This window comes from Fistularia commersonii, chromosome 1 (genome assembly GCF_037954325.1).
Source record: "Fistularia commersonii isolate RoL2024-O1a breed Wild chromosome 1, RoL_Fcom_v1.0, whole genome shotgun sequence".
Taxonomy (NCBI): domain Eukaryota; kingdom Metazoa; phylum Chordata; class Actinopteri; order Syngnathiformes; family Fistulariidae; genus Fistularia; species Fistularia commersonii.
The window spans coordinates 4,325,614-4,340,373 of NC_141284.1; the positions used below are offsets into that span (position 1 = coordinate 4,325,614).

Consider the following 14,760-nt stretch of genomic DNA (forward strand, 5'->3'; position numbering starts at 1 on the left):
GCGATGGTTAAGAACGAGGCGGTAACCCGATCGGTTTCTGGGTTTTACGATAATATCGTGTTGATGTCGACGAAACACAACCAACAACCAACGGACGCTATTTATTTACGGCCAACGAGGTCCAGATCGGTACGGAGCGTCCAGAGAGAGTCGCCGATGGCGGAACCGTGGGCAGAACAAGCGATGTGGTGAAATAACAAACGTTCTTTGAATACTTTATCGATCCCTTGTGGGAAATTGTTTTGAACAAAAGCATGAACATGGGAGCGGTTTGGGGTTCGGCGTCAACAACACCTGGACACACTGGGAGGAGCTGGAAATCGTGGAGTTCCAAGGACGATCGCTTTAACCCCTGCGCCGCGCCACCCCTATAAGTTTCCCCAATATCTGGGCAAAACATTGCACGGTGGGAAGAAATCGCTGAAAGAATCTAGGTTAGATAGCGAAACTTAAAAACTAGTTTCTCAACATGAGAGTGTGGGAGAAGATAATTTTCCACCAGTCTTTTCCAAAGTCTTCTGGCGTTCGTGTAGTTTTAGACGCTCGTGCACATCATCCAACCTGGTTTGAGAAAACACTTGTTACAACCACCCAACACACACACACACACACATATTTTTTAACCCCCCCCCCCCCCCCCCCCCCCCGCCTTTCCATTGTGTTCTTGTGTCTGGAGTAAAAACACTTATTTTTGTTTTGGATACACGGCCCTATCTCCCGAATCCCCTTGACACCAACCTTCCTCCTCCTCTTTCTCTGATTGGTCGGCTCCCCCGGGCTCGGGGGGGGTGGGAAGTGTTGGGAGGCAGCGGGGGGTGGAGGAGGGGGGCGGAGGTATAAAACAGCCGCTTCGACGGGGGGTGGGAAGGGGTCCTGAGAGGGAAGACGCCTTGGAAGGAGCACAGCTGTCAGGAAAAAAAAAAGGTGAATTCTTAGGAAATTTGAGAAAAATAAAAGCGTGGTTTGTAGTTTTAAGATTCCACCATGTGCAAAGGACTGGCTACGCTCCCGGCAACCTGCTTGAAGAGGTGAGACTCGGACGCGGGAGGAGGACGGGCGGGGAGATGATTTGGAGTTGATCGGATGAACAAATGAATGAATGAATGAATGCACATGATGTAAAATAGCATCTATTTTTTTCCAGCGCCAAAGATATCAAGTACAAAATCAGCTTCCTGCTGCAAAAGCCCGAGCCGCTGGCGACGGACAGGAACGCGGCGGCCGCCAAAAGGTCAGTGGCTTTTCCAGCGTTGCTTGTGTGTGTGTGTGTGTGTGTGTGTGTGTGTACCTGAACGCGGTAATAAATGCATCATTAACGGCGGTGCGCTCGTTCTAGATCGTTTTTGCCGGTTCCAGCGCGATAAGCCGGCCGGATTGGATCCCATCAGCTTGAATAAACATCCATCGCACGCCATGTTTGACGTTGGCTCGGAGGGCAAGGCGAAATATTTGGAAAGTCCCCCGGTTAAAATGATTATTTACGCCGGGTCAACACCGCGTCCTGGCCGACTATGCTTTTTTTTAGTGTGTGTGTGTGTGTGTGGGGGGGGGGGGGGGGGGGGGGGGATTATTTCAGCCCTTTTAGCCAAAAATCAAAAATTGGTGTCCACGTTCTGAGCAGCAAACGCTATCAATGCGTTATTACATCGTCATTACATTGTTATTACAGCGTTAAAAGTAGTTAGGGATGCTCGAGAGAATTGGAGAGGTCAGGAAAAATAACAATCAAGAGTGTAATTACATGTCAATAAACAGACGTCGTGGAGCACGTTTTGAAACGACTGCACTGAATGTGTGGAAATCCATTCCAATTGAATTGTAATTACAGTTTGCGTGTCCAACCGTGACCTACTTTTTGAGTCGCCGTGTCTCCTCACGCGTGTGATTGCTCCGCGTGAAAAAGACTCACGCCCTCCTCAGAACCGCTCCTCTAAGACACTTAAAGATAATCAATAATCAATCCTCATCCCGTCAGTTCATCATTTGTGTTTTCTCTTTCCTAATTGGTTCACGGTCGTTTTCTCTCTCATTTCCGAGGCGGCGGCGGCGCCTTCGGAGGGGGGGGCGTGAAAGTCACCCGACGCCTTCTCGGAGCATTGATCCGATTTATTGATCGCCACCGTTGCCCGGACGATCACGACGGTGCGAAGGCTTTGAGGAAAGCTGAATTTGGATGGAAATGCGTTCAAATTCTCCGTCAACTTATCGGGAAAAAAAAAAATCAGCAGCGATGGACGCAGTAACAAACTCCCGCCACCGGTTGGGGGCGGAGCTTATGTGCCGATAAGAACCGTTTCCCCTCAAGGCGCTAAGGAAAAAGCAACCTCATTAACCCCCGGAGTTCCCATAGGAGGACAAATTGAACGCATTCTGCACAGTGTTAGTGGACTCGACTGTATTTAGCGCCACCTGGTGGCAGCAGATACAAACCGATCAGCGGAAACAATACAAATCGATCCATTTGTACCCATTTGAGATCATCTGTGCCCTTAAGCCCTTTTCTGTCCAGCAGAAATAGCCATCTTGCTAAAGCAATACCCCAAATCCACGTGAAAAAAAAAAAAATAAAAAAAAAATAAAATAAATAAATAAAATATATATATATATATATACGTATATATATATAATTTTTTTAATATAGTAATCATTCAAACGGATTTACACCGACATAAACCCATCGTATTGTGAATTAAAAAAATATGACTTTTTCTTTACATGGGTTAGATCTTACACAGCTCGGGGTAGTTTAAGCTGCATAAAAACAAAAAAAGTCCCTGGAGGTAAATGAAAAAATATAAAAAGCTTTTCTTCAATCAAGTTGATGATCTCTAACCCAATTATTAGAACATCCAACAGATGTTTGCGATTTTCGGATACGGCAGCCAACCACAACATCTGCAGCTTTTCTGAAATGTCCATAGAAGGACGTTAGCACTCGCTAGCAGTGCTATTGTTTAGCGACTATTTAGCTACTATATAGACGTTTAGCTGTTTAGCCCTAAACCTCTAAATGTGTGATCCAGAATTTTAGCCAGGTTTTCAGACTGCATGTAGAATTGTTTTTTTTTGGGGGGGGGGGGCACCTTTGCGCCCCCTTGTGGACACTTTCATGCTAACAGAAGGATCTGGTGTTCCAGTGCGCCGCCGACGGCCTCAGAGGTGGAGAAATGGAAGGAGTCGTTCGGCCACGTGATGAGCAGCCAGGGTGAGTGTCGGTCTCGTCTCACGATGCAAATACTTCATCCTAAAGTGGAAGCGTCGTGGCGGGGGAGGAAGTCGCTCGCCCCGCCCGTCCGGTCAGACTTCGACTCTCGAAGGATTTGCAAAAAATATCATCGGGGGTCCTGATTCCAAAAAGGCGATTTTTCTCTTGTGACCTGACGGAGAAGCAATCATGGGAATATCATTGACGAGCTACACATTCCTCTCCAGGCTCCAGAGGGATTTGGACACACTCTGCTGTTTGATACTTTGATTCAATAATAATAATGATTCAATAATAATAATATACTATTTAAATGAACAGGTGGTAAATACACCATAGGACCTGATGCTATCCTTTCCATACATATATATGCATGTATATGTGTGTGTGTGTATATATATATGTATATATACACACACAAGTATATATACATATATAGGCTTGCATATATCTACATATTCATACATATATGTAGATATATACACATATATACATATGTATATTATACATATGTGTGTGGGAACATACCTTAATATATATATACATACATACATATATATACACACACACACACACATATAGGCTTGCATATGTCTACACATAGGTACATATATACATACACACACGCATATATGTAATTATATGAATATACATATACACATATGTGTGTGGAAACATATATATATATATATATATATATACACGTACACATTTAAAGGCTTGAATTTATCTACATATTTATACATATATGAACAGATACACACGCACACACACACATATGGCAGTATTCTTAAAACCTATATTCATTTTACATCAATAAACCGCAGATCAGTTTGGGAGCTCTGTCTCTTTAGCTCTGTGTAGAAAAAAAAACAAAAAAAAAGCTAAAATAAGTCAGAAATTTGAAGATCTTTGCATTAGCGATGCTAACGGTAATACCGCTAACCGCCTGTGGGAGTGGATTACTGACTCAAAATTCTGCAGCTGCGTTGGCGGCCGACCAACTACGACGAAAGAGCGCCACCTCTTCGGATTCACGGTCACAGTGGAAACGGAAAGTTGAGGCTTCGGCTTGAACACACACACACACACACACACACATACACACACACACACACACACACACACACACACACACACACACAAATTCTCATGCTCTGGTCAGCTGCTACGTGTCTCCAGGCACTACTGGAGGACCCTTGGGGGACCTCGCTGACCAGTGGCGACCGTCAATGTGTCCGAGTGTGTGTGTGCGTGTGTGTGTGTGTGTGTGTCCTGAATCCACAACAGGAGCAATGGCCTCATGGTAACCGTTTGAGTTCTAACCCCCCCCCACACACACACACACTCCCTTTCGCGTTCCACGACCTCATCGGCCGTCTGTTTCCTCATCGGCTCCCAGCGTCCTTTCAAACTGAAGCAGAGCTTTTAATTTCTTTTTTTTTTTTTTTAATAAAACCCTCACGTCTCAAACCGCAAAATCTGGATTTAATAACTTGAATCCAAAGCGGGGAAAGGATTCAGGCGCCGCCATTATTTCCTTTTCATCGGGGGACCGGCTCCCGTGTAAATCGCCGGTGTTGTTGCTGGAAAAAAAATGTAATTAAATTAAATTGTATTTATTAATCATTAGTCGGGCCGCGTCTTCCAACAGTTTTTACTGGCAGGAAAGCTTTTTAGAAAAAAAAAAAAAATTACGCTAAACGAGCCGGAGAACTTCTCTGGTTTTATAATCACACTAATATATAAATATATATTTTTAAAAAGCGGATGACCTCATACGTGCTGCTTGAAGACGCAGCGGCCGGGTCATTGAACTCAGAGCTGATAAAATCCAAATGATGGGCTGAGGGTTTCCTGAACATCTGCCAATCTTATTGGCCGTTAAACTTTGACCGACATACGACTGAACTATAATTGTATTTGAACATATATTCCACCAGGCTTCGGTCCAATGTGTTGATCCGTGTTTTAGTACCCAACTATAATCGTATCACAGCCGGGAAGTTCTGAGATGCTAATTCTGCTTCGGCCGGATGATTTTCTTCGCCTAAATCCCAACCCAGACTTGAGATTTGGAGTTGCGGTGTGTAGAACACAAAGTACTACCAAGTTGTACTCCAAGTTGTACTTCTGGTCACATCGGGTGCCCTAACTTTCAAAACACCAGGTGGTCAGTTAATTGAAGTATCTAATCTGAACGTCCTTCAAGATCCACTTGTTTTTCGTCCAAGTTTTTGGAAAAAAATGGTTCGTCCCGATGCAGGATATGGATCTGTCCCTTGTACAGCCTTACATGTTTGGAATATACCATTTCTCCTTGTGGACGGGTGTCAGAGGCGCACTGGATTGAAAACCACCTGCTTTATTTGTGTCCTGCAGCCGGTCGTTCGGTCTTCACCAGTTTCCTGAAGACAGAGTTCAGCCAGGAGAACATGGACTTCTGGGTGGCGTGCGAGGAGTTAAAGAAGACCCCTGCGTCCAAGATGGAGACACAAGCCAAGCAGATCTACCAGCAGTACATCAGGGTTGACTCTCCCAAAGAGGTGAGCGGTCCTGATGGGGTCGAGACCTCGAGCCAGTTCTCAGCACCTTCGTGATTCTTAAGCGAAGTCGAAGTTCTCAACAGATTTCGCTCTTGTGAGCCTCCAAACCAGCCTATAGGGAACCACGATGTCATCAGACTGCAGGCTACTGATTGGCTAGAGAATGTCGTAGCTAACTGTGTCGCTTGGTGGAAGAATCAAACCTGCTGGAGCGCTACATGTTAGCATGGATGATAGCCCTTAGCCTTCTCTTGAGTGAAAAAACAGCCATAGACGTTTTGAGGAGGAGCTCCCCAAAAACAGTCTTTGGTCAAAAATACTGGCAATAATTCTGTAAATGAAATTATAGATTAGCTGATGCAGCCACGCCATGTTAGCATAGGTGATAGCACTTAGCTTTCTCTTGCGTGAAAAAAAAGCCGTACCGTTTTGTGGAAGAGCTCCCCAAAAACATTTATTGGTCGAAAATACTGGCAATAATTCTGTAAATGAAATTATAGATTAGCTGATGCAGCCACGCCATGTTAGCATAGGTGATAGCACTTAGCTTTCTTTTGCGTGAAAAAAAAGCCGTACCGTTTTGTGGAAGAGCTCCCCAAAAACATTTATTGGTCGAAAATACTAGCAATAATTCCCTAAATGAAATTATAGATAAGATAATGCAGCTGCTACATGTTAGCATGGGTGATGGCCCATAGCCTTCTCTTGTGTGAAAAAAAAGCCATAGACATTTTGTGGAAGAGCTCCAAAAAACAGTCTTCGGTCAAAAATACCAACAATAATTCCATAAATGAAATTTCGAAAAATTTGAGAAAAATAAAAAGTTTTTAAAAATTTTTGCCAAATAGGTCTTGATCTAAATTGACAATCGAAGGAAATTGTCATACTTTTATATCTTCGCAGAAAAAGCAGTCGATGGTGAGCAAAAGCTAGCGGTTAGCATGTAGCCAATCTAATTTTCTAACTTCCTGCTTTTCTGTTAAAAAGGTAAACCTGGACGCTTCCACCAGGGAGGAGACCAGGAGGAACATCCAAGAGGGCGCCTGCCCCTGCTGCTTCGACGAAGCCCAGAGAAGGATCTACGTGTTGATGGAGAAAGACTCCTACAGGCGCTTCCTCAAATCGCAGCTGCTGCAGGAAACGCCGCGGACGCACGGCGACAAGAAGGTTGGCCGCCACGGCAGACGGCGGACTTTAGCCGGCGGCACTTAAACAGGAAGTAGGAAAGGGCGGGGAGGGTGAGAAGAAAGTGCCGAAGACTGCTTTGTGCATGGGAGGAAGGGAGGATACGTGGCGAGATTTGAAGAGTTAATGAAAGAAAGAAAGAAAAAAAAAAGATGTTTTAGTTTTACAAACTGATAATGAAGTTGAACCGTCTTGGTTACCAGAAGAAGAGGAAATGTCTCAAATGGTTGCAAGAGCTGAAATGTTTCGCTGGCAGGAAGGAGAGCAGATTGGGGAGGGGATGGGGTGCGTGGAAAACAAATCAAAAAGGGATTTTAATCGTAAGCTAACCGATGCTAACTGAACGAAAGGTAATGAGTTCAGCTGCTTTAATTGTCTTCTGTGAGGTCAACTTTTTTTTTTTATTTTGAAGGGAGACTTCAATCTCTGGTTTACTGTAAATAAAAAAATCAAAAAGCTGCTCTCCGTCTCACCACCCTATTCACATCGACCCCGACCGAAACAGCGCCCCCTACAGGACGCCAACAACGGTTCATTTACCCGACTTAGACGCGGAATATCCGTCTAAAGAAATAAAAAATAAATAAAATAAAAAAAGAGGAGAGAGCGGCATCTGAATTTTTTCTCACTGAGAGCATCAGTGTTTATTCACGTTGAGGATTTACACACTCGGACAGATTTTATACATCTTACAGCCTTTTATTTTGAAAAAAACAAAACAAAACAAAAAAAAAAAAACTGACGTAAAGTTGCGACGGTGGCGAAAACTCAACAATCTGCCGCCTTCGCTCTGGTTAAATGTTACTCCTTCGTAGTGACTGTAACGCTGTGTACTTGTTTTACTATGAAAAGAGCACCCAGTGTAGTATCGCCATGCTGTTTAACAAATATATTTATTTCTGTGATGTTTGCACGTGATGCTGTGTTCGTCGTGACCTTGCATATCAGGAAATGTTTATCCCAAGTAATGTGTTTTATATATATATATATTGTATACATACGTATATGTGTATTCATTAAATTCGATTGATATCATGTGTAGATACACAATGTCTGTTAACCAATAAAAACCTCCTGTTTTGTTCTGTTTACTCCCTAGTGTGTTTTTGTTTTGGTTAGAAAAACGCATCCTAACCCAAATCTTTCGCTTACACTCTGACAAAGTTTGCCGACAAACTGGTCATGTTGACTCTCGCAACAAGAAAAACACTATGCGAGTAACACCGACCCCTAAAAAACGACCTCAGCCTGACATGCAGGTGGCTGTGAATATTATTGGAATAAAAAAAAAAAAAAACGGACTGAAAGTTGTAATTCACAGTTTATACATGGCTTATAAAAGCTAAACCAAAACTAATTCAAAATAGTGTTTGTTGACGGTTAATTTTCAGTAAATTGGTTGCCGATATTGAGACCGGCGAGGGTCGGACCTCATTTCAGCCGCCGCCAACGACGGAAGCTGAGAACCATTCCGACCCGAATGAATGTGTATTTTGTTATATGTTTGATACTTAAACATAGTCAAGAAATCAAAAAGCAAGTAGGAGATGTATTAATACATGGCTATCTTCATTTGTTCATTGCTAATGATGCACCGCTAATGATGCATACAAGGTTGCTGTAGGCCAGGAGCAAATTCCAGCTCACATTGGTAGAGGTGGCCATTTAACAGTTGATCATGGAGCCACGTACAGACATGCAACCATTCATGCCGTTGCCAACAACTAAAGATAAATTTGAGACCTTAATTACATACTGCATGTTTTTGGACAATGGGGGGAATCTTGACAAAAATCCCCCAACAACAGGTCATTTGCGGCATCCGGATCCTGTCCGGCTCCTTCCCCATCCTCCCATCTTGAGAGGCGTAAATCAATTTTCTTTGTGCATAACGTCCTGTTAGCTTAGCCTCCAAACACGCTAACTCTTAATGCTTTGGGATTCGGTTATATTTCGCTACAGAATGACTAAGATGACGTGGTGACGGGTTGTTCGGACCCCCCCATCTCCCCCCAACGTCCCTTGCGGTGTTAAAAAGCAGCCGTGATGTATATATATATAGACGTCAAGCTCCATGTGGTGTAAACAAACCCTGCGCCCGTCGGCTCGGGGGCTCCCAACCTCGTGGTTTGACCTACAAATACTCAGCCGGATGGTTTGAGTCTGCGACCGATATCTGTTTTCATTCATTTTTCCCCCCTCGGAAAAAAGGAAGGACAAAAATAAAAGCAAGAATTTCACTTGATTTGAGGGATTTGACATTTTCCAAATTAAAAGTCTCAATGTGTGAGGAACTCGGCGCAAGTCCGATCGCCGAAGCTGTTTTCGACTAGCCGCCTCTGATGTGTTTGACCTTCATCTGAGTTGTCACAAAAACACACACACACACACACACACACAGCGGTCGCTGGTACTCCTCTTCACAAAAAAAAAAAAAAAAAAAAAAAAAAAACAGCCCGCCTGCAAATTGGATTTTATTGTGAAATGGATCATTAGCCTTGAGGCCCCGGAGCCATCTGTCTACTTCAACCGTTGAAAGACTTGTTTTCCCCCAATTCTTATGCTGAAAAGGTTAGCATAAAGGTTAATTTTGCTTTTCATCCGTATCCATTCTAGGAGCTTATACATTTACTTGTTGCTATGTTAATAAACCAGCAATACAATATGTTTTTGACAGCAACGGTGAAATAATATGCCAAGCAATTCTGCCCCCTGGTGGTTCGGAGTGTGTAAAGTTGTAGTCACACACAGGAAGTTTTTAGTTTCTAAATAACGCACTGAGTTGCGCGTATCTAATTAAAAAAAACAAAAGTGAAATCTGCTTTAGTTCGATGTAAGCAAAGTACTCAAATTGAAGCTGAGCTTGTAACCGCGGCGCCTGACAACAATGTTGCACAAACGCCGTTAGCGTGCCTGCTAAGGCTCCGACGCCCATTTGATGATAACTTGCTTATTGCCCACCCTTTTCCTGATGCCGGACAGCTGCGAGGCCCGCTAATGAAAACCTGCCCGGGGCGAGGAAGGGGGTCTGGTGCTATAATGTGAAAGGAGCACAGGTACACACACACACACACACACACACACAAACAGCTGATGCTGCCATCGCTTGAAGGCCACACATTTGTTATAATCTCACCCATCAGAATACTGAAACTGAAATAGCCAAGATATTACAAGTTGTTTTTCTTCGGCTACACAATTCTACTCAACACAGACCCCCCCCAGCAAACACACAAACACACATGAGCGTGCAAACACACACACACACACACAACCCTGGGGGTGCATGTCTGGATCCCTGGTTTATTGTCTAGGATAATAAACAGCACAGGACTGACGTGATTCAGCTCTGTTGTCTCTCCACAAGCCCCTGCTTTCTGTTGCGGAGCCTTATTCATGTTCATGTTGGTGCGAACATCTGGTTGTAAGAGCAGAATTTATGACCCCTCCGCCATCACCTCCCCCAGTGACTTATCTCACCGGTAATGTAGAGTGCAGAGTTGAGAGCCATGGCAAGCACCAGGATTTTTAAGAGAAATCCATTTTGGTTTCACTCGCTTAAGCAAAGAATTAAGCCCCGCCCCTTTTTGGTGGCTTTTGGTGGACAGAAAAAGCTCTGGAAATACCTCAAGGGGAATCTTTTCCGTTACGTACACCTTACGGGCAGCGCTTGAAAACAAACCGCCGGTAAGAAGAGGAAGACAACAAGGACGACATGGAGATTGAATATTAATGGTGGACTATCAAAAGAGTTGACCGGTTTCTACCCGCTCCCTGCGCTGATTCGTAGTGTGAAGAACCTCGCTGTTAGCTAACTCTGTACTTATTTTGGCAAAAAAGTTGATTTTCCTCGGCGAGTCCTGGAAACCCCTCTGTGGCCAGAAGAGCGTGGACCCCTTCGTTGGTCCTTTCTTGCCGGTTCCGTCCATTTTGTCGCAAGTAAACTAGTAACCAACTAGTAACCAAAAGAGATAGTTTTTAAAATGGCACTCCGGAATCCACAAGAAGTATCTGGCAATGGGACCGGCTTAGAGTTCCACCAATCCCCCATGAGTTCCTATGAAACCCTGCCACGGAGTAGTAGGTCAAGTGGCTCCAGGAAACGAGTTCCTACTTACCAGTTCCCATGCTGGCCTAGTTGCTGAAAAGGTTTTTGGAACAGTAAAAAGTTCCAAAAAAGGCAAATGTGGCTCATGTATTCTCGGCTGCACTCGGCTGAGAAACGAAGCCAGAACACGGATTTGTAGAAGTCCTTGTTTACAAATGGCACAGAAGTTGTCTCATCTCTGATGATGCACAGAATAAAGACAATCTCAAGGGCATGACGAGGAGTCTACCCATGAAACGCTGACAACAGTTCCCAGCAACCCTCCGGATGCAGAGGGATAAAACCAAAACAAACCCCGAGTTGGAAATGTAACGTTGGGTGAGGAAGAAAGGAAGGAGGTGAGAAAACAAATCCTTAAGATTAGCGGAAGCAGCAGCGGATGTCCAGACGTTGTATGCCAAGAGTACAAATCAACCAAACATATTTGAGAGGTGAAATCCCGAAAATCATTTTTTAAATTCGCCGGCGCAAGAAACCTTAGAGCTAAAAAATACATAAAGAAATACACTCACCAGCCAGGAACTCCTTTTCTGGAACCGGACCGGAACCGCTTTTGCCTTCAGAGCCCTCTCAGTTCTTGGAGGTGCAGGTCCAACCCCTATGCAGGAACCATCGCAGCCGCACATCCACCACACTTGTCTCCAGTCCCCCACATCCCATAATAACAGCTCCGCAGGACTGGGACTTGTTGGCCTTGGAGGCCGCCCTAAGTCCTCACTTGGTTCTCAGGGGCGACGAAAATACCCCCTCCTGGTTACGTTGGTTTGCAGGAGCAGCTATTCCAGTGACGTTCACAGGCATGCACCTGACTTCCTGACTGCCAACTCCAGCAGGCGGCCTTTAGTACCGGACCCCCTGATTGGCCGATCACTCGAACAAGCTCGTAGTCCACTGGCCGATAAAGACGTAGCTCTAGAAGATCTAGACAGTCTGAATTAATTCATTTTCTATACTGCTTATCCTGGATGTGGGGGTTGTTGGAGCCAAGAGGCGGGGCTTAACCTGGATCAGACACCTGTCAATCATAGGGCCGCCTATTAGAGACAACCAGTCATACACGATTTTATTTCCAGCTATTTTGGAGTCTTTTCGGAGCTACGGGCAATTTGGTGTGACGCTGTAGCGCTAATAAATTATCCTGCGATTAGTCACCGATGAATCTACTGATGATTTTGGTTTACTTGAGGAAGGTGGAGAACTTGGAGAGAACCCAGGCAGGAGAACATGAGGAGGATGGAACCAGGAGGAAGCTTCTCGCTCGAAGGTGCCGCGCCGCCAGGAGAAGAACAGCTAGCATTCCACCTGTCACACTGGAGAACGCAAGAAGGATCTTTTAATCCCAGGCAATAAATATGACAAAGAAACACGCGTCTGCAGCTGAGAAGTAAACTCCCAGGATAGAGCTTCGTCTTCTTCGTTTTTTTTTTATTTTTTTTTTTTTAGTCTAAACACAACCGGAGCTTGTTCACTAAACCGTAAACAATTATCTCCGAGGAATATTTCCACCGGGGACGGAAAATTACGTCGCACGTTTTGTCGGGAAGGCATTTCCATGTAGAACTTAGGATACACTGTAGCTTCACGAAGGTACGTGTGGAGTTACATGTGCACGAAGTAACACGAGGTAGTATCACGTGCATCTGCAGTTCAATGGATAAATACAATGATATCCACACTTGATGAAATAAACCATCAATATGGTCTCGCGAGGATCTATAAAACATTAAAAAAACACCAATATATTCAAAAGAAACAGTATAACAGTATGCATCATCACTGCTTTCCTGTGTAATATCACAAGCTTCCAAGTGTTTAGTGTCGTAGGTACGGCATGGAAATGTGTTTCCTGGTAATATGAAATTAATTCTTTGCTGCCAGCAGTGTATTTGGCCGGCATGCAGCTGCAGAGCAAACACGTTTTGTCACGGAGGCTCCCATGTTGCGTAAGAAAAGAGAGGAAAGAGGGGAAGACAAGGGGGAAGGAGAGCACATTGGTCATGTACATTTGTCCAATAGTACTCAAACTACTTTGACTCATTTATTACTTTCAGCCGCGGTTTTTGAGGTTTTGGACCACTGTATTTCTATCAAAAGGATTTATAATGATAATAATAATAATAATAATAATGATAATAATAATGATAATAATAATGATAATAATAATGATAATAATAATGATAATAATAACCCTAAATACTTTTAATAAAAATACAGTGGTAATAATAATAGTAATATTATATTTATTTTTATATTAATATTATATTATATTATTGTTATATTATTACCATATTATATATATATATATATATATATATATATATATATATATATATATATATATGTGTATATATATATATATATACACATTAAATAATGGTAATAATAATAGTAACAACAACAACAACAAAAACAATAATAATAATAATAAAATACTTTTGATAAAAATACAGTGTTAATAATGATAGTAATATTATTATATTCTAATTATATTATATTATTATATACAGTATATATACATATATTATATAAAAAAAAAAAAATAATGTTATTATTGTTATAATGTATTTGTTACATTTTATGTATTTATTTATTTGTTTTATTTTTGGCCTTGAAAAGCCAGCCACTGTGATAGTTTGAAAGGAATTCGTGTTCCCGTAACTAAGCATTGAGGTACGCTTGTGCTGTCATACTTTAAATCCCCACATATATATATTCAGTCATTTATTGTCTAAACCACCAAATCCTGTATTCAAGATCGTATTGAAGCTTGAGCCAATCCCAGCCGACGCCGGTCTGAGGGGCGGGTTTTAACCTTGATGGGCCACCTGTCAATCACAGGGGTCTCATCTAAAGGTCCATGCTGTCATTCACACCTCTGGACAGTTTGGCATCTTAAGTGAAGACGGAGAACCCTGAGAGAACCCAGGCAGAACGCTCAGAACGTCTGTGTCACGCAGACTGACAAGGTGGCGCCGCTGGCGATGAGGAAGTTAAATAGTGGCGTGGTTTCCTGCGCCCTCGCCTGACCTTCTTTCAACAATTGTAAATACTGAAAGCAAAAGCATACTTTTATGGTCTTCATCCATTAGCAAAGACTATTTGGGTCCCTGTTGTGTGTGATTTTGTGTGGATGTGGGAGCAAACACCAGCCTTTTCCCAGGTCTCCACGGCAACACAGCCAAATGACCCTTGAGGGACTTCTTTCTTCACAAGTACGGGTTGAACAAAACCAACCTAAACCTTCATTAGCGTGTATTTACAATAAAAATGGATGTAAACAGGAAACAGAAACCTCTGGGTTGTAATATCTGATGAAGAGATATTGTTTTTGTTTTGTTGTTAAGGAATTTGTCAAAACAGGAATAGCTACCAGTTTGGATTTCTTATCAGTTGTTCAGTCAAGTGCTCCCACTGATGGCACGGTTATAAAATCAAATCAAATAAAATAAAATAAAATAAGTCCATCCATCCATACATACATCCATTCATTCATCTTCTACCGCATATCCTGCACTCAGGATCGCGTAGGACGCTGGAAGCTATTAAGATAGGATAAATAAAATCAAAGAAAATCAAATAAGATAAGCTAAAATAAGCTAAGTTAAAATAAGATAAGATAAGATAAGATAAGATAAGATAAGATAAGATAAGATAAGATAAGATAAGATAAGATAAGATAAGATAATACATCCGTCCATCCATCCATTTTCTACCGC

The 14,760-nt window shown here is 42.8% G+C and overlaps 1 protein-coding gene across 1 annotated transcript; it reads left to right on the plus strand.

Moving 5' to 3' along the window:
• The first annotated feature begins 855 nt into the window (after positions 1-855).
• Positions 856-7,533, plus strand: rgs4 (regulator of G protein signaling 4). Its single transcript, XM_086144879.1, has 5 exons — positions 856-1,028; positions 1,145-1,231; positions 3,138-3,205; positions 5,588-5,751; positions 6,739-7,533. The coding sequence occupies exons 1-5, from the start codon at positions 985-987 to the stop codon at positions 6,961-6,963; spliced, it is 588 nt and encodes a 195-aa protein (XP_086001005.1). The 5' UTR covers positions 856-984; the 3' UTR covers positions 6,964-7,533.
• Positions 7,534-14,760: the final 7,227 nt, after the last annotated feature.